At 47.2% G+C, this 15,553-nt stretch overlaps 1 protein-coding gene across 1 annotated transcript in view; it reads left to right on the top strand.

Moving 5' to 3' along the window:
* The window catches only part of NUAK1 (NUAK family kinase 1), a gene marked incomplete at its 3' end in the record, with an annotated part of 64,692 nt that overhangs the window by 35,320 nt on the left and 13,819 nt on the right, over window positions 1-15,553 (top strand). The window contains exons 3-4 of the mRNA XM_082850198.1: window positions 9,561-9,712; window positions 12,296-12,361. Coding sequence (XP_082706324.1) covers window positions 9,561-9,712; window positions 12,296-12,361 — 218 coding nt within the window. The remainder of the gene's footprint in view (window positions 1-9,560; window positions 9,713-12,295; window positions 12,362-15,553) is intronic.

Genomic DNA, 15,553 nt, shown 5'->3' with positions numbered 1-15,553 from the left:
AGATGGCAGGATCCCGATAAACTGCCGAATAATACACTTGAGCACGATTCTCAGAGGGTGACCCAGGGCCAGAAGCATCAGCATCTCCTGGGCCCCCATCCCAGACCCACTGAATCAGAAACCCTGCAAGTGGACCTGACGTTCTGTGTGATAACCAGCCCTCCAGGTGACTCTGATGCACTCAAGTTTGAGAAGCACCATATTAGAAAAACCCCTGCTCAGCAGGTTAGAAACTAAAGCAGGGCGTCATTGCGAGCATCAGTGATTTGGAAATTCCTACAATGGAAGCAGTTAACATTTTTCTTCTCTGGCTCAATCCAGAGTTTTCAGGCAGCAAGCAAATCCTGATTTAGGCTCTTTTGAAGCCAAGGGACAGCTGATTTGATCTAACAAGGTCTGTGGGTCACTAATACTACCCCGTGTTCTTATTCATTTGCTTACTTAATCATTCATTCATTCATTTTACAAAGGTGTATTGAGCACCTATATTCCAGGTACTGGTCTAGCAGGGTGAATATGTAGGCATTGTCCAAATGGGCTTAGATTTGAATTAATCAATTGCTTTGCCAATTGCTACTGTGTGACCTTGGGGTAGTGACTTACCCCCTCTGAGGCTTGGTTCCCTTAGCTATAAAATGGGGTCAATAGCTAGCTACTTTATAGATAAGATTGTGAGGATTAAGATAATGAATAAAATGGCTAAGCTTGGTCCCAGATACACGCTCAATAAACCATACTGATCATTCTTGATGTGACGTGAGTTAGAGATCTGAGAGGTCCTTTCTGGCTGGAATAGAAACTTCTATTGGGAGGTGGTAGCAGAGAAGGTCGAGGCCAGATTGTCCATTTCAGTGATTCTGAACTCTGGATGCACATTAGAACCTCATGGGGCATTTGCAAGAAGAAATGCTGATGCCTGGGCCTCACCCCTAGGGATTTCAATTTAATTGGCCAGTCTGAGAAAGATGGGCTTGATCCTCCAACCAGGAGGAAGTGAGCCCTGCTCTAGAAACTTGTCTTGGTCCGATCATTTGTCATCAGTGGATTCCAGAGCAGAACATGTGTCTGGCAGCTGTCACCAGTGAGCCGTGGGCAATACCTTTGGGCTTGGGTTTCCTTCCTCAGCCATTTGGTTGCTGCCCTCATCAGGGACTCAGAGCCCCATGAAACAGTTTGTTGAACTTGGCAAAGTGGTGTATTATGCTTGTGTTTACTCTTCTGAACCCATGGCGAATTGCTGAGCATTTTAACACACTCCCTCTGCTGTCAGATTCACAAGTTCCACATGAAGTCTCTTCAGACTGCATCCAAATGAAGGACCCACCCGTTAATCACACAGCTCCAGAGAGTTTTCTTCACTTATAATCAGACAAACAAGCTCTTGGGCTGTGAATCTGTCCAGTCACGTTTCTAATGAGTTTCCTATGAAGTTAGCTATTTGACCTTCAAGTGTATTATTTTCATTGTTTTCATTTGATTACACCCAAGTCATTTTTCTAGAGGCTGGAGATTAGAAATAAAACAACCCAACACGAATGCTACTCCCTGGCTGTCCTGCCTCGCCCTCTTGGGTTTCCTGGAATTCAATATTTTCTAGTGCCTCAAATAACACCACTAGTACTTGAAGCTGATTTTTAAAGAAAAAAAAAAAAAAAGGAACTGTATTGCCATGTAACTTAGGGTCTTTTGAAATGAACTGGGATGGCTCTGTGAATTTGCCGAGGATGCAAATTAGGAAGGCTCATGGAGTGTAGAAGGGGGGGTCTCTACAGTGACCATACCCTACAGAGGAGATTTGGATATTGAAAGGGGGATTGGACTAGATGCACTATAACTTCTAACTTGCAGAGTTTGAGGGTTTTTTGATTTGGGAATTTGTGCTCTGCCCCCTCCAGTGACTTCTGACAGTGGGTTCATCTGGTAGGTACGGCTCCAAGATTGACATCTGTGCTTTGGAACACCACTGGGGACTGAAGAATGGACCGCAGTTAAGAGAACCAGGCTTGCGGAGTCCTTTGATGTCTTTGTGTTAGTTCACTCTTTCCTCTGTTCTCCTACCCCTCTCCCATCCCTCAAGGGCACAAATGCAATCGCAAGTGTGGATTCTGCCAATGCAGATCCATAATAATCCTGGATTTGAGCCAGGCATGTCTTTGTTTGTTCTTCTTTCTTAAACTAAGATTTGCTGCCTAATAATAACAGCTGACACTTACATGTCTGCTTACTGCTGCGTGCTGGGGTAATCCTCACAATGGGGATAGAAGCTTCATTTTAACAGATGAAGAAACTGAGGCAACAGAAAGGTTAAGTAACTTGCCAGGGTCACTCAGATGGGTAAATGGCAGGACCCGGATTTGCACCCAGGTAGCCTGGCTTCGGGAGTCAAGCTCTTAAGCTCTGCACTCTGTTGCCCGACGAAGCAGACTAGAATTTAGGGTTGACAAGATGGTCCTGAGCCATACCTCAGGGTCAGGCAGTGGCTAGAGCCAGAGGTGTGATGCCCACAAGTTTGTCTTTTCCACCCTAAGTGATAAGGGTGGGGTGAAACCATATAACAGAGCCACCTGTGGGGATTTTCAGGAGCGGGAGACTAAGGCTGTTTTCACAGAGGGTGGGATTTCTGTCCCTTCACTGTGCAAATTGGGGGAGCATGCTTTTTTCCAGAAGTTCACTGTGGAGGAGGGTGGAGTCCAATGGTTGGTCCTACATGGCGCCCTGATTCCTTCTCCCACACAGCCCCTCTGTCCTGGTCATGTCCCCTGCCCTCCTAGGGTTTGCTATTGGTCTCCCCAGATAGCACTAATAAATGGTACTTGGCCAGCCTTTTTCATCTGCTCTTCCTCGGGCAGCTTATACACTTTCTTTCATTTCGTCTGCCTTCTGTGGAGTCCACTGCTGGCAATGGGTGGCCTTCTTGACTCTGGTTCTCCCTGGGCATACCAACCGACATCCAGAAAGAGTTTTGGTTTAAGAAAAGACAATGAGTGAACTAAAGAGTCTTTCATTGTCCAAACCAGGAAACACATTGAGTCAACTCTGACCAACTCACTGATGATGGGAGAGCTGCCAGTCTAGGTTAATTTTCTCACTCTCACTGCCCTGGGCTTTCAGACTTAAGGGATTAGAGGACCATTTTATGAAGGTCAAAGCCCATGAGGTGTCTGAAGTTTAGTTCTGGGGAGGGAACTCTTAAAGTATGAATCTTGTATTGACTAAATGACCCAATTAGGCTGCAGACAGTTCTTGCCAAGGAAAGATCACTCCATTTCTGAAATGAAAAAGAAAATGACTTTCTGGGAGGATCCTCCTGAACTTTAATAAAAGAGCACCCTGAGGAGTGGAACGGTGCTTCTATCTGAGGGCTTAGGAAAGTAATAAAAATGCTGCTAATGTGAGGAGGCCCTGCCATGGAGCGAATGGCAGCACCCTGGAAGTGATTTAGGAGATGGAGTCGATGGAAGGCAAAGGCATGAAGAGAATTCAGACTGGTCCATCCTAGGCTCTTGGCCTTTCACTTAAAACCAACGGACGAGTCTTCCTCTCTTGAGGTTCCATGTTAAGCAGAAAGAGAGCCTCCATTTTTTATAACCTGCTTCTCATGGAACGTCCTGTTAATTGATTCTCACCCTCTCCCTCCCCAAGCCCATTTTCTTCCTACATGGCCTCGTATTTGGCTCTAAATGACCAGTGGATGGTTGAAATCTCAAGATCTCCTCACTCATCGGCGTCTCTCCCAGGCCAGGCCACTGTTTTTATCGTATGCATTTTCTCAAGTTATACAAGTTGTGTTATTAACCCCAAGGGAGGGAATGGTTAGGAGTTGGGTAATTAGCGTGGTTGTGAAAGCCAGACAATCAGAAGGCAGAACTGGACTGTCAAACTGAACATCTGACGAAATTCAGAATTAATTGGGAGAAGTAGCTGTTACTATATAGCAGCCAATTCCCACTCTCCCTTGAAATGGAAAATAAACAGAAAACAAGAAGAATAATTCAAGTGGGTATCTGGGAAGAAGGCCCTTCTGCGGAACAGTAGAAGCAAAAGGAGAGGGTCTGGGTATTTTAGGATACGCCGAGACAGTGGTAAAACCAACTTGTGCAAACAGAGCCCAAGGTGTTTTTGATGGTTCAGTTCCATGCCTGTTTTCTCTAGGAATCTCCTCAGGCCCACTCAGGCTGCCCCACCCATCGTTCTCGCTGCTCATCTGGGGACTTAAAGTCTATATCCCACAGGTTAGCATTTGATTTATTTTATAAGTACTAGTTTTATACAACTAGATAGCAACTCCTTGAGAACAAAGACCGTCTTATGCTACGTTTGTATCTCCTTTAACACATAGCAAAATGTTCAGGTAAATGCTTCCGATAGGCTGATAAACAAGCATCGTCAGAAAAGGGAGTGATGTTGGTTCTCCTTAATGAAGGAGAATCTTTACTGAGTATTAGGCAAGGAGAGTAAACCTATGCTGGAGGAAAGTGGTGGGGAGTCATGGCGAGAATATAAGCTTTCAAGTCAGCCACATTTGGGGTCAGATCCTTACTGGTTGTCTGCCCAACAGACATGCATACAGAGGAGCATCAAAAGACACACACAAGAATGTCCGTAGCAGCATGATTCGTAGTGACCCCCACCTGGGAACAACCCAAATGCCTCTCACCAGTAGGATGGATAAGTTAGCATGACACACAAATTGGAGTACTCTACAGCAACGAGGATGGGCGATCTCTGACTACATGGAATGGCATGGATTATTCTTACAAATATAATATTGAACGAATGAAGCCAAAGAATATACTGTATGCTGCATGATTCCATTTTTAGAAAACTCAAAGTCCAAAACGCATCTATGATATTGGCTTATATACATATCCTTGGGGAGATGGTTAGTGACCGAAGAGGACGTGCGGGGGGGGCACTGGCCACATTGTTTCTAGATCTGAGCGCTGGTCCTCTATTCAGGAAGTAGGGGTGATATTAATGTCTCATAGGATCGTTAGTGTTGGATGTGACAATCCGTGGCATGCAGTAGTTGCTCAGTAAGTGTTAACTACGGTGATTATGAATCAGCCTTCTAGGAGAGGAGAGATCACGGACTGGGGAGGCTGTTGGGATGATGTGAGCCCTGCACTCTTTCATGGGTCCAGGATCCTGGCTGCTACCCTGTCCCTTGTTCCATATGTTTATTGTTCTTGGCGATGTTTGGTTGCGTGTCTGTCACGCTCCTTGTGGGCCTTCGAGGCCTCTGTGTTTCATTCATAGTCTGTTGCTTCTTTCTCTTGTCTTAGTCCCTGGCACCTGTCCCCTCTGGGGGTCCCGCTTACGGCGCTCCTGTTCCCCCCTTCACTCATGTTGCTCCTTCTGCCGGGCTGACCTTTCCTCCCCTTCTTACCCTGGTAAAGATTTCTTCCAGTATCCCCAGCGCCATGCACGTCATGGGTGCTTTGTAAAGTTTTTGTGGCTCTTCTAGAAACCTGGGTCTGCACCACATGGACCTGGCCCCTGCGCTGCGGGCTGACTCAAGTTGAGCTCAGTTTCTATTCAGGGGTTTAATTTTCCTGGTAGGCTTGGCATGTCAAGGGCCATAGTTTTCCCTACCATTCTGGAGCCACCGGGCTTCTGGGTAGAACTGTCTGGCCAAGAGACACAGGCTTTCATTTTTCAGAAAGGAAACCCTTCCCAACTGGTGGAAAATAAGCTTTTGCTTAGTGACTAATAACAAAAACACAGACAAGATTTCTGGGCTTATAAATAACCAGTTGTAAAAGTACCCAAGGGAAGCAGCCCTTTTTGCCAGAAGAATGGCTGTGAGTGTTCCTGTCACCTGGCGGATAGGGACCTCACCGCGGGCAAGGAGTCGTGGGCCAGGGGTGCGGAAGCCGGTCATTCTTCAGGACGAATTCCCAAGGCCTTGCTGTTATCCATGATAAATCCCGGGCTATTCTGGAAAAATAATAGCTGATCTCTAAGGTTCTTCCTGCTCGAAAATCCTGTGATTCTGCGGAGCCACAGTGTGTTTTAAAGAGTGATGCCGGCCGGGAGAGGAAAGTCATAGGGTTTTGTTTGCCAGAGCTGCCTAAGAGGCAGATGAAGTAATTATGAGAATAGCTCCCATTGACTGAGCAGTGGCCAGGGCACCGTGCTCAGGGTGCTAGGCCCATGAGCTCACTGAATCCCCCATTACCGTGTGAGGAAGTTGTTAGCCTCATTTGACTGATGAAGAGACTGAGGTTCAGAGTGGTTGATGTATATGGATAGCAGTATAGGGGCTAAGAGGGTGGAGTGTGCCATCAGACCGTGGGCCCAGGCCTCGAGCTTGCTTTGTGACCATGGCAGTTATTAACCTTGCTGTACCCGGGCTTTCTCATCTGTAGAACAGAGATACTCATAGGACCAAAGCCATATGAAATAATGCATGCAAAATGCCATGGGTACAGTGCCTGCACATAGTAGGCCTTCAGGAAATGCTGCTGTTATTAGGAAGGGCTCAGGAAGCTTCATGTATAATACCACATAGCCTCCTGGATGAATCACTGATGCCACAAGTCTAGAAATGTTGTTTGCATTTAGCTAATCTAGGGCTGCAACCAGGGCCTTGACCCTGACTCCAGCTGCTTCCTGCTGGAGGACTGGGGGGTGGGATCTCAGAGCCAGGCCTGGCCCCGTGGACAGTTCTCTCGCCCGGCTGCCCACCAGCCCTACCAGCAACAGTGAGGCTATCGCCTCGTTCATCCATTGTTTCCCAAACTGGCTCCCAGTTAGTTCAGTAGGAGTACTGCAGTGGCCAAATCGCCCTGCAAAACTCAAGAGTTAAAGAAACTAGGTTCTCCAAGGGGTGATCAAGTATTAGCATTTTCCAAACATTTTACCTATGTTTTACCATGGAACCCTTCTTTTCCTCCAGAATGTCTTGTGGGACTAGTGTTCCATGAAACATGCATTGGGAACTGTTCCCCAGCACCCCCTCCAAATGCAGTCAGCAAAGAGGCAAGAGTGAACAGAGGGAAGATCATTCAGAAGGGGGTGGCCGGGGACTTGAGACAGGTGGACAGGATCAGGCTCTATTTTAGAGGTAGGACCAGAAGGAGTTACTGATGGAGGCTGTTTAGTAAAACATTGGACATATTGAACTGTGTCGAACTGAATTGTGTTTATATCTCCTTGATACCAAGTTAGCCGGTTGGAAAGGGATACATCTGGTCACTGAAACAGTCCTTTGGTCTGCCTGCAGCCGGTGACCCACACCTTCTGAGGGTCACTGAAGGGGCCAGTGGCTTTGACCTCCTTCAAGGATGCATCAGACTCTTGGGGGCGTGAGGCTCCGTGTTTATTTCCCTGTCGAAGTACTTTCCCTCTTCCTCCTCCGCCCTGACCCCACTGGTTTTTAAAATTAGAAAACCCACTGCCCTCTCCAGGACCTGTCACTCTTATCATTTTTAGAGGCTGAGCCATGCATCTTGAGGCAGCTTTTCCAGTTTCCAAAGTTTATTGTTAATGAAAAGCGCACAACAGGCTGAAATTCCTGGCAAGAGCCAAAGCTGCAGGGCACACCGAGGCCAGCAGATGCGGGAGCAGCCAATTTTGTTTTTGTTTTCTTTGCGGTACGCGGGCCTCTCACTGTCGTGGCCTCTCCCGTTGCGGAGCACAGGCTCCGGACGCGCAGGCTCAGTGGCCATGGCTCACGGGCCTTGCCACTCCGCGGCATGTGGGATCTTCCCGGACCAGGGCACGAACCCGTGTCCCCTGCATCGGCAGGCGGACTCTCAACCACTGCGCCACCAGGGAAGCCCCCGCATCGTTTTATTAGAGAGGTTTGGCTTGACTTGAAGGAGCCAAAAAGGAACTGGAGGAGCCTGAGCTTCTAGCAGCCAGTGACAAGGTATGGGAGGACAGGGGACCCAGGCTGAGAGCACGTTCCAGTTCATCGAGTGTGTCTGGCTCAGTGCTAGGCCCTGGGGTCCCATAGTAGTGATACCAACAATAATAACTAACATTATTGCGTGTATGCCATAAGTACAAGCCTCGTTGTAAGCATTTCACATACCTGATATCAATAAACCCTCCCAACAATTCTAGGAAGTACTTACTGATCTTATTCACATTTTACCATTGACTAAAGTGCGAGGCACAGAGAGGGTACGCGATTCCCCCAGAGTCACACAGCAAGTAAGAGGGAGGTCTAGGAATCTACTTAGGAGTGTCTGATTCCAAAACTACAGTTTTTACCTCTCCAAGTCCAGGCTCACAGTCCCGGCAGAGGAAATAAATATGTAAATCAGCAAATATATCCACACAGTTCGAAAGTGCTGTGTTGCAAGTATCCATTATGAGAAGTAGAAGGGAGGCAACATGGGCATCAGATTTGAGTTCATCCTTGACTGATGAGTTGGAGTGTCCCTGGCAGGTAAGACAGGTGGGAGTAAAGGCAGAGGGCAGAGCATGGAGGTGGGAAACAGCAGTGTGTTTGTGTGTGATTGGGAGAAACGGTGAACAGTCTGGCATCAGTGGGCATAGGGGGCCTGACAGGCAGTGGAAGAAGCCGACGAGATGGAGGGAGGTAGGCAGGGGTCCTTCAGGGAAGGAGGGTCTTGGGTACCCTACCAACGTTTTTATACCACATCCCTTGGAAGGATGGATTTCAACACAATTACTATTTTGTCTTTGCTCAAAGGATGTCTTATGGTAAAGCCCCAGCTATAAAGCAGATAGCAGTGGAGTGGCTTTGGCTGGGGTGGAGCTGAGGACCTAGAGCCTGTCCTTCATGATCTCCCCTGACCTACCCCCATGAGCATCTGCCTGGAACTCCTAGGACTCAGTCAAGCAGAGTTTGAGCATTACTGCTAGAGAATATCAGGTTTGGGGAGAGAGAAGCATTTAGTGCCATGTAGTTATTTAGTAGAATGGTCCAGAATGCATTTGTGAGGTTTTGAATTCCCTCATTGAATAAATATGAATTGAGCCTCTTTGCCAAAAGGCATTGAGTGCTGGGGATACGTCAGTGAATGAAATAAACCAACCCTCATTTAGATGCTAGTGAGGTAGACAGAATAAATGCACAGACTAGATATGTAACAGGGCTAAAAGGGGTCCGTAGGACATGTAGGACCTGGTGGCCACACTTGGAACTTCGGGTTTTATTTTGAGTGAAATGGAAAGTCTGGAAGGTTTTGAGCAAAGAGACGACAAGTTTCGCCACCCGTTTTGGGGTCTGGGTAGCTGGGCCATATCAAATGGTTAATAAATGGTAGTCGTGTTTGTTGTTCCCCATCTACAGGGAGGCAGTTCTGGTGGGAGGCTCTTGTGGGAAATGAACCTGGTAAAGGGAGTAGTGGGGTCCTCAGAAGAGAGAGGCACATTCCCCGTGATATTACAGACGCAAGTCCAGTAACAGCAGCGATGGTGTCATTGCCCACCTGGCTGGGAAACTTGCCCATCTCCTCGTGACGCTGTGGACTGATTTGTTTGTCCAGCGACATCTCTGTTGTCCCCTCTCGCACAGTCTGTAGTTATTAGCGAGCTTGTCAGTTAAACAGGGTGTTTGTGTATCGCCGTTCCTCCCGCAGTGTTCGAGAACAAAGATAAGATTGTGATCATCATGGAGTACGCCAGCAAAGGGGAGCTGTATGACTACATCAGCGAGCGGCGGCGCCTTAGCGAGAGGGAGACCAGACACTTCTTCCGGCAGATCGTCTCCGCCGTGCACCATTGTCACAAGGTACGGCCGGCCCTACCACAGCTTTGCTCACAGATGGTTTTCATGGCGTCACGTGATTCTGTTCATATTATGAAGGTGACATCTGTTCATAGTAGTATGTATGGAGAATTCATAAACCAGAAAGAAGAAAATCACCGTCACCCAGAATCCAGGGATAACCCACTATTGACATTTTTGTTTGTTGTTTTCCAATCTTATTCCCCCTGCTCCTCACATCTATTTTTCATTCAAATTTTAAATTTTGAATCATTTTTGATTTACAGCAGAGTTTCCGAGATAGTACAGAGAGTTCCCATGCACCTCTCACTCAGTTTACCCTAATGCTAACATCTTACAGGACTGTAGGACACTTGCTAAAATGGAGACACCCACATTCATTTATTGCTATTAACAAAACTCCAGATTTTACTCGGATTTCGCCAGTTTTACACCAGTGACCTTTCTCCCTTCCAGGATGCAATCCATATGCAATCAATGTGGTACACATTGCATGTAGTTTTACATTTCTGTCTTGCTTTTTCACTTAGGATTTTAATCTAAACATTTTCCTATGTTACTGAAAAGTCTCTGGAATGATTGTGATTGTTGGACACTTAGGCTGGTTCTAATTTCTGGTTATTAGAAATAGCGATTGACGTCTTTATACATTAACCTTTTTTCTCTCATTTGAATAATTTACATAAGAGAAATTCCAGAAGTGCAATTAGCGGGCCACAGGTTCCGAACCTTTCTATGCCCTGGTTTCTTTTCCTTGCGTAGGTTATATCCACAGAGGTTACATACACACATGTACAATTTTATTGCAACACAACTAATGGGATGTGCTCTTAATCCAGCCAGTTTAGCTAGCCTTGGTCTCTGGAGAAGGGAATGAAGTACACAGATAGTTCCAAGCCATACTTCAACAAATTATTATTTATCATTTTAGTCCTGATTTCCATCCCATTCATACTTTGCACACCTGGAACAGTCCTTCACTTTGAGGACAGTAGTGACTTGAATCCAACATGCCATCCAAAATAGAGTCAGCTTCTTCATTTGAATGCTTGCAGCACGGGGCCTTCTGGTTTGTCAAATACGCTGGTTAACTGAGAACGACTCTGGAATGATCATCTTCTAATTACTTACAATCTAAAACCCTTAACCCATGTGGACATTATTTAACTTCTCTCTGCTGACTCGAAAGGCACTGATGATTCAGATCGCACAGCGTTTTGTGTTTTATCATCAGGCGTCATCATAAAGCACCACAGATCCTGTCTTCATTATTTGAAGGGTGTGAAACTTGGCTTTGGTATGAATGGGGCTTTAGTGTGCTCATTCCATCTTATGAAAACTGGGAATGCAACAGTGTAAACCAAACTACTCCCAATATTTAAAATTAAACAAAATCAGCTACCTTGCATTCCGTTATCTTTCCTCCAGGAGCCCTGGTTTGTGCATTTCTGAATCCCTGAAGGTTTGGGTTAGAAAGAGTGGTAGAAATATATGTTTTCACCTCTCCAGTCTCAGTGTCTTTAGAGATACTAGGAACTGTCAAATAGAAAGGAAAATAAGCAATAAAGTACTAGCTGTGAACATGCAGATTCTGAACTAAAGAAATCCTGAATGAAAGACAAAGAATTCCTAGCCAGTTGGTTTTCTTGAAAGGGCAGCTTCACTTGCCAAGGTCCTTTATGCTGAATGATGTTAAAAACGTCCTCCCAGCCCCAATAGCTGGTTCTTTCAGTGCCTCTTCCCCTGCTCACCCATCCCCTTAAAAGATCACTGGGTTTTGAAAAGAATTGAGCAGGACAGTTGTTACTGCTGTATAGACCAGCAGCCTGGTGGTTAAGGACTTCTTTTCACCATTCAGCTGTCTGGCTGCCTGCTTGTCACCGGGCTCCTCTGCCAGCTTTGTCAGCATTTGCTTGCATGGAAAGGTCCCACCGTATGGCGGCAGCTTGCTTTGGTCTCAGTGGCCTCTCCCACCTTCACCGTTCACTCCACACTGAGTCTTGCCCAGCAGAGAGGAACCTTGCCTCCAGCTGCTTAGGAAATAACCCTTGGGAATGCTTCTATTATCCTCAGGACAGATCTGCATGGTTTCCTGGGTCAGAACAGATTGAGCCAGGCACTGGGGAGACAGGTAGACAGACAAGACAAGCAAGGTCTGTGAGCCCCACATTCCGAGTCCCCAGCAGAGAAATCTGCTGCTTCCCTGGGAATCGCATCACAGACAGACAATGTTTGCCACTGCCTGGGACTATACGGCTTTCACACAGTGGAATTACATTCCGACAAAGAATCCCCCCCGCTGTTTTACAGACTCTGGGGGAGAATGGATTCCTGTCATTTTTCCCTTAACCACACAGCAAGTGACTAATGCTCTCCTGTCGCTGGTGCTGTGCTGGTCGCTGGCAGGGAGCTTCATGACAGTGAGAGAGGCCCTGAAGGATGGGGGTGAAGACCACCGGCGCTGACGCATTTCTTTAATCTGTCAAAGATTTCCCTTTGCTCACTCTCCTCCTTCCTCCCCCTCTCCCACTTTCTCTCTCATCCCAACTGCTCCCATTCAATTCCCTGCCTGTCTTCTCATTTCAGAATGGTGTGGTCCACCGGGACTTGAAGCTGGAAAATATACTGCTCGATGACAACTGTAATATTAAGGTAAAGCTCTTGCCTCATTGATTGATATGCCAGACCTGGGGATTACAGCTGGTTGAAGGCTTACACTCTGCTCCAAGCTGCAGCCTACGAATAAGGCGGCCACTTCCTTCCCGGCAGGCGGGTGGGGAGAATCACTGTGTTTGAGCCCTCAGTTCAGTTCCAGTGGTTGAATTCACTCAACAAGCATTTATCGATCTCCAGCTACATGCCAGACATTGTCCTAAAAGTTGACTAGAATACAGTCCCTGTCCTCGGGAAGCTCATAGTCTGTAATTAGCACCATCAAAATACTTAACAACAATAACCTAGTGCCTTTGTGTTTCATAGCATCTTTGCCCGATATCACTTAAATTCAATCTTCACAGCAATCATGAGATAGATACTGTTATTTACATCATTTCACAGATAGGGAAACTGAGGCACAGAGACGTTAAGTAACTTTCCTGAGATAACACAGTGGTAGGTAGTGGAGTTGGGGTTTGAGCCCCTGTCTCTCTGACCCACTGAGCCCAAGTTTGAACCATCCTGCTGGAATTTGCCCGCAGGCCCGCAATTTATTATCTGTCCCTGCCACTTCTCTGTCACTTCCAACCCCTGTCTCCTCACCCGCTCCCCGCCAGCTGTGGAACTGGGAAGCCGACTGAAATGGTGGCGGTGGTGGCTTTTGGGAAAGAACATGCCAGCAAGTGATGGGGTTGACTCTCACGGGGAGTATTAATGCGGGCTGCTGACGGAGCTAGAGAAAGCTCTCCTGGCCGACAGGGTTCAAGAGCCCCCTGCAGAGCACTCCGAATGGCCTTTTGATCATGGCTGCAAAGTAAGCAAATACGATTTCAAAATAAACTGGAGCTTGCCGCATGGGTTTCATTATGAAATGGCCTTAGTACTCCCAGCACCAGGGGTCCCTCTCATTGGCCGCCGGTGACGTTAGTGCCTCATCCCTGGTCCCTGGACCAAGCATGGGAGTGACCTTGCATCATCCCCTTTTTTTGTTGTTGTTGCTTTCCGTTGAGGGAGTGCATCACAGGGAGGCTGTTTCCTCGCTGGGACGGTTGGAGTTGCTTTGGTGTTTGCATTCTGGTTGCAGATCACGGTGGCAACCATTAGTCACCATCGTCCTTTGAGAGGCCCCTGGAAGCCACATCCGGGTGACCTCTTGTTTTTTTGTGAGAGGTTGACCGTGATCACATATTTCTCCGTAGCCCACAGAATAAGGAGGAAACAGTTGGTCCAATTAGTCTTTCTAGGAACAGGAAGTGAAATCTCAGGGTCTCTCCGTTTCTGGCAAAGTGGTTGGATTATTCCAGAAGGAGCAGTGGCTGCAGAGTTAGAAAATTCCATCCTGTGTGGTTTACTAGCTGTTTGACATCGGGAGAGCCACTTAAAACCCTGTTTCCTCAGCCATAAAATGGGGAGAGGGTAATGCCCACAGGCTTGTTTTGAGGACCGAACAAGATGCTCTGCCTCTGGCTTCGTCTAAGCACAGTGCAGTGAGTCAAGGTTAAGAGCGGTGGCTTTGGAGTTGCGTGGCCTGGGTTTGCAGTGCAACCCTGCCCCTTACGAACGGCAGTGTTTTAGATTAATTATTCACATATCTAAGCCTCAGTTTCCACATCTGTCTAGTAAGGATGCCAGCCCTGGACAGTCAGTGACAAACGTGAGGATTTTAGACAATATGTGGTCAAAGCACTTAGCACTCACCTATTAGTATCCAAGGCCCCAGCTGACAAGGCTGGCCATTGGGGAGGGCGTTGAACAGGAAGTGAGCTCTCTGAAGGTGCTGGGGTGCGGTGGTCAGGCCACGGCTGGAGAATTGGGTTCTGGTCTGAGGGGCACGTTCTAAGGGTTTGTGTCATCCACCCTGGTAACTTTCTCTGCAGAGTCTTCCTGCCACCTGCCCCTGAGCTCTCAAGACGAAATGTGGTCTTTACAAGGCCTGGAATGTGAGCCTGTCACTTGGGGATCGGGTTCTGTGGTACAGCTTGACCTCATGGTCCCATGATGTAGTCCCAGAAGTGATAAGGCACATAGCTTCCTACGGAGTCATAGAATTCCCCGATGGAAGAGAAGAATGGTCACCATTCTGAAAGCAATTGTGCGGGGAACAATGGGCAGGAGCCTGGGAGAACGGCTCATTTGCATAAAGCAAAAGGGCAATGATGGGGGCCTCCCAGCTCCCAGGACCAAGTCCTTCATCCCAGGGTCCCTAACCATTAGGTAGGGAAATAACAGATACATAGAACATTATAAAAAGTAAGGTTTGGGTCCTTTTTCCTTAGGATTCTGAATCCTTAAGAATGTCTACTCCTGGCGTTTACCAAGGTAAACACACACACACACACACACACACACACACACACACACACACGAACCTCCCCTTTCTCTGACGCTCTTCCTTCCTTCTGCTTGTTCAAGGAATCCTACGAGGATCTGAGAATCCTAGAGCTTGAAAGAACCTTGAGGGTCATTTTCCAACCCCTTGTTTTAATGATTATGGCCCAGAAAGCCTAAGTGATATGCCTGCCCAAGGTCGTACACAATGAATCAGTATGTCATTGTGTCTTTGTTTCCTTGGAATGCGGCACAATGCTTGTCACATGCCGTAAGTCGGTACTCTAAGCTATTCGATTCTGGAGTGAAGGGGTGACAGCCAGGATTAGAACTCACATGTTTGACTTCCAGGCAGATTCTCTTTATATCGTCTTACACCCACTTCCAAGGTTTTTGAAAATGTGTTTCAGCTGCTGTTGATCTGTCTTCCGGCTGCATATGCTCAACTCTTCCTGACTCAGCATTTTGCTGGAAACATATTTAGAAAGGGCACTCGTAGCAAAGGCAGGCAGACACATGGCCACAAGCTGGCCTCCATGCTCAAGAGAGTCCATGTCATCAGTGTCTGCACCGGGGGACCACTGACCCTGAAGGCCTGTTACCAACCAGCAGAGTATGAGCAGTGAGGTGCTTCTCAAAATGTGGGTCCATGTTGCGTATCTCGAGGGTGGAGGGCTTTTGCCCAGAAGACCTATAAAAATGCTACTGGTCGAAACTTGTCGCTGCAGTTTTGGTGTGAGCCATGGCTCTTGTTCCTCTCCCCTTCCCTGCCTGATGTTGATTTGCAAAGAGCGCATCTGGCACTGGGAATTATTTTTCTGGCCACTGCGCGAGGGTGTGGCTTCTAAAAATATTCACACA

The sequence above is a fragment of the Leucopleurus acutus genome (assembly GCF_964270905.1).
Source record: "Leucopleurus acutus genome assembly, chromosome: 11".
Classification (NCBI taxonomy): Eukaryota; Metazoa; Chordata; class Mammalia; order Artiodactyla; family Delphinidae; genus Leucopleurus; species Leucopleurus acutus.
This window is presented reverse-complemented; position numbering and strand designations above follow the sequence as displayed.